Source organism: Myripristis murdjan, chromosome 3 (assembly GCF_902150065.1).
Source record: "Myripristis murdjan chromosome 3, fMyrMur1.1, whole genome shotgun sequence".
Classification (NCBI taxonomy): Eukaryota; Metazoa; Chordata; class Actinopteri; order Holocentriformes; family Holocentridae; genus Myripristis; species Myripristis murdjan.
Genome location: NC_043982.1, coordinates 32766437 through 32778659, shown reverse-complemented (window position 1 = coordinate 32778659; position 12223 = coordinate 32766437). Strand labels below are relative to the sequence as shown.

Sequence of the window (12223 nt, the reverse complement as noted above, 5' to 3'; positions counted from 1 at the left end):
TGACATTTGAGAAATCACGTAACAGCCCATACATGGTGAACACCCTAATTACTGAAGTGCTTGTAAACACAGTGATAGACTCTCATAGGTCACAGCTTGCAAATTCATAGATAATTTTAAGAGATGATTGCTGGATACTGGTTTTTGTGCAGTCTCCCTCAACTTTGTAATAGTTTTTTTTAATTCAGACAATGGGAGAGTAGACGAGAGATGAGCAGCAAGGACAGAGGAGAAAAGCTCTGAAAGAGTTTGATCTTGGGCCAGCTGGGACTCCTATGTGGCTCCGGATGAAGGGGCACTTTCCTCTGTGCTTGTAACGTTAGTTGCAAATTAAAAATACAAAAATTCAGATCTGGTCAGATCCGGCTGCCAGTTTTCACACATACACATGCAGATGGTAGCACACCTACAAAGAAGCATGTGAATGAGCTTTTTAAGTATTCACCTGTCTGTGGACACCTTTTTAAGTGTTTTGAATTAATTGTTAAACCTGCCTGATTTGACGCTGGCATCTCTCCGTCTCTCTCTCTCCTTCTCTACCCTTCCTCTGCCTTTGTGGTGTGTTGCAGATGTGGATGAGTGTGCTGAAGAGGGCTACTGCAGTCAGGGCTGCACCAACACAGAGGGGGGCTTCCAGTGCTGGTGCGTTCAGGGCTACGAGCTCCGACCTGACAAGCGCAGCTGCAAGGCTCTAGGTAAAACCGCTGCGCTGTATTTCAACCTTGACATGTGACCACAAAAAAGTGACTGGGGTTTGGGCTTTGACCTCAAATAAAAACAAACTCACTTAGTGTTTGCCTGTTTATACTTGCTTGAGCAGTAACTGTATCCTTTTCTATGCTGTGGGGTCTTGGACAGAGAATGAGGTCAGCTCATAGAGGGTCTGGAGTAGATTTAGATATGCAGCAGAGGTAGATTGCCAGCCTGGTACAGCAGCCCATCAATCTGCTGCAAACTGGTGTTAAACCCAGGTCAGGACTGTGTGAGGGAGCTGCCAGGACCTGGGCCTTTCACGTTGGATGAGATTAATGCTAGCTGTTATTAAAACTGACCATACGTTCTAATTCAAAACTTTTTGTTTCTTCCCCCTTTGTACTTTTCCAGCTTGTACTTTGTTTTTGGCCGTCACTGCGTCCCTCACTACTGTTTTTCTTTCCACTCTAATTCATGCTGTCTCCATCTCTGTCTGTCTCACAGCCGCCTTCTTTTTCTTCCTCCTCCAGGTCCAGAGCCGGTGCTGCTGTTTGCCAACCGCATCGACATCCGTCAGGTATTGCCGCATCGCTCAGAGTACACCTTGCTGCTGAACAACCTCGAGAATGCCATCGCTCTCGACTTCCACCACAGCCGCGAGCTGGTCTTCTGGTCCGACGTCACCCTCGACCGCATCATGAAGGCCAACCTCAATGGCTCCAATGTGGAGGAGGTCGTCTCCACTGGCCTGGAGAGCCCAGGTGGGTAGGATGCCTGATACAGGACACGAGGGTCAGCTCTCCTTCTCTCTGTCAAACGGGGTTTCACCAGTATGACAAAAGGTTTCTCTCACAAAGTCTCTTTCATGCTCTCTGTCACTTTCTTTAATTCTGTTCTCCCCTTCTCTCTGGCTTTTGCTGTGTGTGAGTCTCTATCTCTCTCTCAATTTCTTTCTTGCTCTCACTTTATCTCTGTCTTGCCCTTTTCTCTCTCTCACTGCCTTTTTGTTGCCCTCACTTTTTTCTCTCTCTCTTTCTGTCAGTCTTTTTCTTGATTTATTTTAGATACTTTTTTGCTCCCATTCTCACTGTTCGGTTTTTGTTATGCCACTCCCTCACTTTCTTGTGCTCCATATCTCCCTCTTGATCCCGTCTTCTCTCCCTCGCTCTCTCCCTCACTCTCTCTCTCTTCATCTGTCTCTTGCTTACTATTTCCCTTTCTCTCTCTTATTCTGTCACTCACTCTTGGTGGAGGGTATCTGTGTTACCATAGTGTCTGCAGGACTGAAAACCAACAATAAGAAGGCATTAACCAATCAAATCAAGATATTGCAGCAGGGCTTACTGGAAAACAGAAATTCATAAATTCATGTTTATTTTCTCTCTCTCTGTTTTTGTCTGTCTCAGGTGGGCTGGCCATAGACTGGATTCATGACAAGTTATACTGGACTGATTCTGGAACATCTCGTATAGAGGTGGCCAACCTGGATGGGACGCACCGCAAGGTCCTGCTGTGGCAGAGCATGGAGAAGCCCCGTGCCATCGCACTGCACCCCATAGAGGGGTATGTACACACACACACACACACACACACACACACACACGCACACACAGTCTATAATTCACTACAGATGGTTTTGAATGTATACAAACTCATATACATACCCCCTCTGGATTTGTCCCAGTTGTAGTGTAGAGGCAAAGCAGGGATTAAAGTTTGGCAGCAGAGTGGTGCCCAAAGGCGAGCATCTGTCTGGAACAAGTATTTCATAAAGGGAGGTGCAGCTAACTGTGTTTTTCCCTCCAACCTCATCTGCCGCAGAAGCAGGAGAAAAGTGCTGGATGAAGCCCCAGAGAAATTTTATGCTAGAAAATTCATTCAGTTTATTAGGTAGCTCATTTACATGAGCTAATTGAAAAATATTGAAAAATTGGCTCTTTCTTCTGAGGCCGGTATGAACAGATGAGTGACGGATAACAGGACAGATGTCATGCCAGCGACAGAGGAGACTGTTTATCGATATCAGACATCTGCGGTTGCATGAATCCTGCCAGCAATCTGTTTACCTCGCTACTACAAACGCCAGTCATCAGCCGATACTGCGTTAGTGCCTTCATCCTACCGAGCTAACCGTGCTGTGCTCCTCGCTCCGCTCTGCAGTAAGATCTACTGGACGGACTGGGGGAACACGCCTCGCATTGAGTATGCCAACATGGACGGCTCCAACCGGCGAGTCATCGCAGACACACACCTCTTCTGGCCCAACGGCCTCACCATCGACTACGCTGGCCACCGCATGTACTGGGTGGACGCAAAGCACCATGTTATAGAGAGGGCCGACCTGGATGGGCGCAACCGCAAGGCTGTCATTAGCCAGGGTAAACACACACATATACCTGTTCACACACACATATACACACAGGCAATATTGTACCTTTAAAAACCTCTTTAGCAATGAATAGTATCCGTACTCCTCAGTAGTAACGGGACAAATACACCAATCAGGTACCTGTATTTTTAAAATGCAGCTCTATAGGGGGGCAAGTATTGCAATTTACTGGTTTCATGGATGTAACCTTTACTTTGTTTATCTATTTCCACATTATGTTTGTAATTTCCTACACTCTCCAGAATGCCTTTCAGGAACCCCAAGAAAATTGGCGAAGTTGTTGCATTCAGCTGTAGATCCAAAAGGCGTCTCTCTCTGTGCATTTAAATGCTGTAATTTGATTAATATGGAGTTAGCTAGGGAGAAAGAGCACAAAGACAAGAGAAGAGATATGGTGTACATAGGTCTGGCTAAAGTTCAGCCCCTCAGTTTCTCATTAAAGACCCCACCCACACACACACATAGTGGGAGAGATATATATCATAGCACAATGACACAACTTTGCCCTACCATGTGGACTTAATTTATGGCATATTTTCATTAAAGAACATACATGTGACCACCATCACATACTCTCACACTCATATACACAGACACACACGCACCCAGGCACACACACACACACACACACACACACACTCACACTCATGTTTCAGTGTTGCACATCCCATAAATACCAACATAAATCCCGTGTCTCTCAAGCCATGCGTGCCTCTGTTTACTTTGTTCATTCCTATGGGGAAGACTTTGATGGTTTATGTGTATGCATATGCACTAAAATTCGGGTTCTGGCATGTGCACATGTACATCCATGCTCAGCAGGCATGATACTGATCAAACACACGTACACACACACACACAGGCCTGTTTCTTAAGCCTCATGTTGTAGTGAGCCTTGTTGATCTTCTCAGCCATGCTAGCCTCTGGTTCCTGTTGTTTTCTGTTATTCCTGTATTGCAGCATTTCTCACATTTCCCACTCTACAGACCAGCAGCCAGCCTGACTAAAGAGGTTTGAGCCACTAATTGAGCCAAATTCTTCTGCGCAATTATCCTAATTACCACCACCAAGGAAGTTATATTGTTACCCCTTAGTTAATTAGTTTGTCTGTCTGTCACTACATTATATCAAATACCAATTTAAAACGCATGTGATAGAAATGATGTCTTTCAGTGTAATGTCAAGTTGGAGAACTGTTCGGCATTGCCAGAGGTTTACACTCCCCGAATGACTGTTTTCGTTTTTTTCCCGTGAAATTGAAGAGAACAGTGGAGTGTGTAGAAGCAGATCAGTGATGATCAAGAGCGTTTAAGAGTGTGAAAAGAGAGAGGGGCAGGGGAAATGTTTGATGAGGGGAGGAAGGGAGGGAGTATGCCAGCAGCCCTGTGAGCACTCCTTAATGATGTGTGCTCTTGGGATAAAAGCCTGTAATTGGCCCTGTCCTTCCACCAGAACCTCTGTTTGCTCAGACAACAGAAAGAACAATGGGACGTGCACCCGTCTGCCTGTGTGCATAGACGCATTTTGAGCAAAGCCACTGTGCTCAGGAATGTTAAAGAGAGTGTGTGTGCGTGTGTGTGTGTGTGTGAGTGATATAACTGGATGTGTGCCAGTTCGCCTGTCATGGGAAGCTGGACATCAGGCGGGTATTGGGGATTACGCCGCTATCCAGCCTGCACACCTGTACGGGGAAGGTGGGGGAGAAGAGGGGAACAGGCTAGTGTGTGTGTGTGTGTGTGTGTGTGTGTGTGTGTGTGTGTGTGTGTCCACATGTATTTTTGTACTTTAGGTCCTGTGGGACACAGCACAACACCCTCTTGTGGATTTTTTTTTGTTGTGTTTATTCACTCAACTAGTTTATTATTATTTTTTTTATTTTTTAATATAACAAAATATCTTGCCATAGAAACATAATACTCTTCATTAAGTGTTTGAAATTCTGAAAAAAAAAAAAAAAAAAAAAAACATAATTTCATAGCAGTGATCATGTTGGATAGGTGTATACAATTATTTTGACGAGTAAAAGTGACTTAACACATATACACACAACACAACAGAGCAGGGACATTTCAAGTCATACTTTTTAGTGTATACTTTCCTATCCAAGTGAGAGGAATTTTAATAACTCCATGTTATTTTCAGATAACATGTTGAAACTTTTTTCAAACCTAATTTTGGTGAAAGATCTCTCTTCTCACTTTGGCGATAAGTAATTTGGCGAAAACTCCAAGTGTTGAAAAGTTTGATGAAAACTACTTTGGCGAAGGCTCATAGACTCATCTGGGGGATACACCCACACAGTCATGAGCAAATGAACACTCTAGTTATACTTTGCCTTAATAAATAACACAACCTCTTCAAAATTTGCTTTCAAGCTTCCCAAAAGGCAAAATCCACCATATATTGGTATTCCCATAAGGAGGACTTTTGGAGCACAGTGTCCAAAGACTTCCAGTAATTTCCGATGCTTTTTCAGTTTTAGTTTCTGATCAAGGCCTGCTGAGTACACCAAGATCCAGGCAGAAATTTGGAGTCGATGTAAGTGGAACGTGTCATTCAGCTGAAGAAGAAGAGGAGTGTCAAAAGTAGATTAAAGGGGACATTAGTGGACACACATTCATACACACACACACACTCCTGTGGATGCTGCCCCATTGGCTTGCAGCTGCTTCACCAGCTGTCCCGGAAAGAACGGGAGGGAGGGCAGAGATGACAAGAAAGGAGGTGGCCATATCAAACTCAGGCACCTCTATAGCTGTCAGTGACCCGGTGGAGGGAAGAGGGTCTACTGTTCTCTACCTGTCCCTCCTGCACACAAGTCTAACCATGCATCCCCTTTAGGATAAGATCAGCAGACATTTAGCCAGCACCACCTCACACACACACACCTGGACCTGCTGCAAGGGGAGATAGAGGAGAAACAGTAGAGAAATATGAAGGTTTTGGTATATTCACCTCATGCTGTTTTGACTGATTCTTGATTAAAAATCCACCCACCTTTGTGCATTTCATCTTCCTGCAGTCCTGCAGGAAGATTCAATAAATTGTTTGCTCCTAATGAAACATATGCAGAAATATATCCAGACTGTAAAACTTTACTATTTGTCTCATTTCAGTTATGTGCAAGGACATATATTTCCATACACTGACACCGACACACACACACACACACACAAACACACACACACACACACACACACACACACAAACACTCACACACACACAGATCCTCATGACTCATTATCATTCTAGTCTCTCTCCAATTTTAGCCATTTACCACTTGACATTTACGCTATGCTGTAAAACACTGTCATTAAACAAGCAGTCCTGCTTTAAAAGCCTCATGCCAACACCCTCACCACAAACTGTGTAGCGGCAATAGAAATAAAGCAGGCAGAAATCACTTTTTCCATCCATTCAGCACTCTCATCCAACTGGCAGTACAGCTACTTCACTAAAGAAGGATTAAGCAAGAGAGAGAGAGAGAGAAAGCGAGAGTTTGGATGACTATGGAGGAGTCACCCTGTGCAGATGTTCCCAATAGATGCAAATCTGAAAGGAGTCCCCCTTTATACATGATGTTGTTTCGGCTGGGCTTTGACTGATGTGGGCTATGTAGAGCCAGTAAAAAAAAAAAAAAAAAAAAAAAAAACATTAAAAAGACAAAGAATTCCAAGTATCAACCCCCCATTCAATTCAGTGGTAGGTAAAACTCATGGGTATATTATTTAGGCTTACCAATTCATCAAAAAAGAAAGAAAAAAAAGCATTGGATAAAATGTGCAAAAGAAACAATATTAGAGGTTTTTGTGGTCAGCAAGGAACTTTCATTATATCACTCAATCTATCTGTCCAAAATTGGCTTGATGTACCAGTGTAACTGTGGTTCATGAGATTTGTTTGATCTTAAGCTCAAATTTTGGACGGAAAAGGCACATTACTAAAGGAAAATTATGAACGCCTCTCATTTTGGGCAGTCTAGCCACAACTAAACCAGCAGCAGACCAATGAGAAGCAGGCTAATAGAAAACAGCTCCGATTTGGCCTGAATGAGGACAATGTGACATGAGCCAAGCCCGCAGCACTGTAAGGGAGGATGTTTGGAGAGTGTTTCTGCAATAAGCCAAGTTCAGTATTTGTTCTTTTTCATATTTGTGTGGAAGGAGGCTTTATATCTCCTAATGAACATCCCGGCGTCATTATTTTTTGCTCGTCACAAAGTGTCAGTGTGACTGTGTCAAACTTGCTTGTTTACTTTGATGATTATAAACCTCAAAAACAGAAGAGTCTATGTTGAAATATGTGTTTGGCTTGTTTACTGTCACTTTGTGGTTTAATTGGGTCTTTACAGTGCGCCTCTCAATCCGATCTGTCTCCTCTCTCTCTTTAGGTCTGCCCCATCCATTTGCCATCACAGTTTTTGAAGACAGTCTTTACTGGACAGACTGGCACACAAAGAGCATCAACAGTGCAAATAAGTTCACTGGCAAGAACCAGGAGATTATCCGCAACAAGCTGCACTTCCCTATGGACATCCACACCCTGCACCCTCAGAGACAGCCTGCAGGTTGGTACGCTGAACGGTTGGAAATTAAACAGAAATGCACTTGAAATCATGAAATGCCCCAAGCAATTAGGAGTATCCTTTTTTGCGCGATACCCCATTTTTCACATAGCTGTCATATATTCATGCGTGAATGTGACTGCTTGTCCCCCTGTGGATCACCACAGGTGATTTGTGGGAGCTTATGACTGGACAGCTCTCTCTAGTATACTTTGAGGGAGAAAATCCAGCACTTTTAGATCAGAAAACAAGCAAGTGCAAGCAAACCTGAAGCAGCAGAAAATGTTGGCACAATGGCCAGAACTGTAAGAAAATGCCAACCAACACGCACCACTGCAGCTATTAGAACTGAGCTGCATGGTTCAGCTTTAAAATGGCATCATTTCTATCTGCTTGATTGTTTGTGTGTGTGTGTGTGTGTGTGTGTGTGTGTGTGTGTGTCTGTTCCACCACTTTGGGTTTGTCTTGGGGGGTACTCCAAGACAAAAAACCCACAATCTCAGTCTGCTGTCATGTATTGTAATCAGTGCGTCCTTTAAAACGAGAGTGCTCTCAATGGCCTTTCCCTGTGCAGATAAAGGTTTGAAGAGGATTTGTTGTCAAGACATCAGTTCCCATTGTTCTACAGATGACACACAGCTATATCTCTCTATTACTATGAATAACCTAAACCAGATTGACTTATTTCTTAACTGTGGACATGATTCAAACAAACCCGAGCTGATGAATTTTGGCCCTGATACTGCTGGTGAGCAAATCTCAAAACTTCTCAGCTCATTATCCTCCAGTGTCACCTTGAGCTGAAGAAATCCTTCTACCTGTAGAAATTAGACACGGCCCATCATTATCTTCTTTTAAGTTCCTTCTTGAAACTTTTGTCTCGTTATATTTGCAGTGTCACATTTGTCACATTATTCGCCTGTTTCACCATTTTGAGTCTCAATCTGTGATTTGTGTGACAACCCAGTCGTAGCAACGTGGCCAAAGCAGTGCGTTTCCAATAGACAATATAGTGAAGATGGTCCGTATGGGTAAATGCAGAGTTGGCAGCAGTTGAAGTCTGCATCAAATGAACAAAGCCATATCCTTTTGCAAGTGAAAGCAAATGTCCCGTGCACACTGTTATACTGAACTGAATAGAAGGCAGAGAAAGTTCTGTGGTTGTGTGAGCTCTTCATAAGGCCTGTTGTGAGTTACTAGCAATGAGGTCAGAAGTTTGGGACTTGGGACTTTGGGTCTACATTGACTATTTGCCAGTATGCAGTAGATACATATTGCCCTTAAAAAGCACCAGAATGTCCCTGAAAATCAGCTTAATGGGACAAACAAGTGTTTACCCTGGCAGTCAGCGCATACAGACACACACACACACAAAATTTGTCCCCTCATACATGTGCAAAGATAGTCACATGCTGAACTTGGTGTCCTTGAGTCATCACCATATTCCTCTCCTGGCTGTCTTCCCTCCAGGTGGTAGGAATCGCTGTGGCACCAACAATGGGGGTTGCAGCCACCTCTGCCTCCCCAGTAACAAGACCTTCACCTGTGCCTGTCCCACCGGCTTCAAGAAGGTGGACACCTACAACTGCGCCAGAAGTGAGTTTCCCATGTGTGACTTTGCAAACTAAATCACTTGCCACTTTGCAAAAGTTGTTGCAATTCCTCAACTTTTTGAAACTTGAAGAAATTCACTTGATTTCTTTTGAATTATCACTGCAGAATTACTCGAAGAAAATTGTGGAACAAACAAAATCTGTAAAATTACCAGAACCATAAAAGTACAAAAAGAAAGCAGAAAATGAATAAAAAAAAAAAAAAAACAAGGGAAAAAACTAAACTAAAAATAAAAAATAAAAATAAAAAACTAAAATAAAAAAGTACAAAAATAAATAAATAAATATATAAATAAAAGCCTTCCTACAGACTTCCCAGGTCTCAAAGGATTAATAGATTGTTGAAATGATTGTACATTTTGTAGGACTGCATTGTTAAAGTCACAGTGAAAAGGAAAATGACTTTTATACCTTATTCGCTAATTCTCCAAATTATAATGTACAATTGTTTGTAGCAATATTGAGTGTTGGGTTGGATAGTTACGTAGGTGTTATGAGTCTACATGATAGTGAAATTAGTTGCTATGTGCTCCCCTGAGTTTCTGATCCACAGCACTATATTTCAGTCTCTTCATTCTCTTCCACAGTGCAGCAAAACAGCTCGAAATGAACACTTTTAGCACATAAACATAACCAACAAACACCAACAAAGTGGATTATGCCAGTATAAAAAAACAAGTCCTAGTACTATTTTCTTATTCAAATTGGAAAGTAACAAGAAAAAAGACATTTCATTTGCTCAAAAATTGGGTACTGTGAGTTGTATGCATTTTATTTTGGCATAATCCACTTGTGTGTGATGAAGTGTTTTTCGGACTTGTGTTGCTGTGCTATGGAAGTGAATGAAGGGACACAAATACAGTATTTAGCAGATTAGCGGGAGAAAGGAAAGGAGCAGCAGAGGATATTTCTTCATCATGTGGACTCCTGTAATGTCCATGTAACTGCACTACCCAACACTTTACCGAAGCTCTTAACATTTTACATGAGCATCTCTTGACTTTTACATTCTGCCAAAATTTAGAGTGGTTAATTCATCATCACCCCAGTAGATTAAAATAAAAATTTCAACTAATAGCAAAATGACAAATTTGTTAGCAACCTCCCCTTTGCCCGTCCTATCATGTAAAACCTGAAACTTCACCACTTTCAAACTACTGTCAGCTTACATGATGATGCAAACTTTCTCTCCTTTTCCAAAAGCACCACTGTTGTGTCCCACTGACTGGAATTAATTAATTTTCAATCAGCTTGAATCTCAGGACTATGAATAAAAAATGTTTGAACTTTTGAACAGTTTTCACTGTTCTCTCCCCATTATTTCTCTCTTATTTCTCTGCTTTAGCTGAAAATACACTGAATTGCTGAAGCACACAATCAGAGACATGCTATTTCCATGTAACTTTAATTGTGTGTGATCAGGCATCGCATGTTTTTTTTGCAAATCAACAGTTAGTTGAAAAATAGTTGATATGTTGATGCAGAGTGCAGTAGGTGTGATAACATAATTTTGTTTAGGTTTACTCAGACTAATAATTGTTCATTTCAGTTGAACATTAGTAAAACACTGATTTTCCCTGTGCATACATGCATTAATGCTCTATATAAACATCCACCTTTAGCTCAGTGCACATTATTGTTACTGGGTCAAATAGCTTCTTGATTAATCTACCCATGCTAAAGGTATAAAAATAGAAAAATGCTACTTCTTTCTGCCTGGTCTGCAAATATTTTCGAAATCTGATTTTAGACAGGGGCAAATGAAAGTGAGTTGTAGAGGCTGTGGCCCATATTGGCAGTGCACCATTTTCTTTAGAAGTCTAACAATAGTAGACTTTGTGTTGCATCTTTTAAAGGAAACAGACATTAATGAAAGGGAGCAGACATTAATTAGGCCTCTTAACAAAAGTTGGTAAAATCTTTGACTAATTTCTGAAACTAAGAGTGTAGTGTGTAGTTCAGTGTAGAGACCTCAAATAGGGAAAGGTAATTATCTAACAGTTTAATCTTCGTAAATAACATGGCATTATATTTCTGCAATAACTGAAGGCAAGTTGTCAGAAGACACAAGACTAAAGTTTTACAGAGGATCATTTACTTACAGGAGAATAACTTCTACTGTACCTAAGTGAAATGTCTTCAAGATTAAGTTAATAATAGTGAATGATGCAGTTTTAACATAAGTTAAAGAAAATGTTGCCTGTTCATCCAGTAAAAGACAAATGTTGCTATACTTGATATTTAGGATATTAGGTTAAAAAAATGATTGAATGCTTTTCAGTTTTTACACTTGAGTCATTCGCTATGAAGATAAAGAAAATGAAATCTTTTGACATCCTTGAGTTGAATTGCTTAAGATGTTTGAAAAACCAGTTACTGTCTGCTAAATATGTTATACATTTACATAAATGTAACATCCAGTTAAAACACTGACTGTAATAAAATAGCCAGTTTTGTTGGAATTCCCCTTTAATGCTAGTTTTCTGTGTTAGTGTTGTTGTGTTGTGTTTCCTGTTGACCCCATTGCTGAACCTAGAGTACTGACAGAAGACCTTTGGTCTTTAATCAGGTCTTGACAAGTTCCTGCTTTTTGCCCGAAGGACGGACATCCGACGAATCAGCTTTGACACAGAGGACATGTCTGATGATGTCATCCCTCTGGCTGACGTGCGCAACGCTGTGGCGCTGGACTGGGATGCCAAAGAGGGCCACATCTATTGGACTGACGTCACCACCGACTCAATCAACAGAGCCTTGTGGAACGGCACCAAACAAGAGGTCAGTGTCATCTGTAGTCCATCAGCCTTCTGAAACTGACCTCAGCACTGAAATCACCATGTTTTTATCTGTCCTTGTCTCCCAGAGCAGTGCCGATGCAATAAAATACAAGAAGATGTAAGTTAAGGCAGTGATGCCATCTATTGGAGAAAATGTGAAATTGCAATAGCAGCCCCTGATTTGCTC

The 12223-nt window shown here is 41.8% G+C and overlaps 1 protein-coding gene across 1 annotated transcript in view; it reads left to right on the top strand.

Annotated features, from left to right (window-relative positions):
• lrp4 (low density lipoprotein receptor-related protein 4) overlaps window positions 1-12223 on the top strand; it is a 124265-nt gene that overhangs the window by 93962 nt on the left and 18080 nt on the right. Inside the window, exons 11-17 of the mRNA XM_030079774.1 lie at window positions 570-695; window positions 1224-1454; window positions 2100-2256; window positions 2854-3071; window positions 7473-7649; window positions 9117-9242; window positions 11829-12037. Of these exons, the coding sequence (XP_029935634.1) occupies window positions 570-695; window positions 1224-1454; window positions 2100-2256; window positions 2854-3071; window positions 7473-7649; window positions 9117-9242; window positions 11829-12037 (1244 nt within the window). The remainder of the gene's footprint in view (window positions 1-569; window positions 696-1223; window positions 1455-2099; window positions 2257-2853; window positions 3072-7472; window positions 7650-9116; window positions 9243-11828; window positions 12038-12223) is intronic.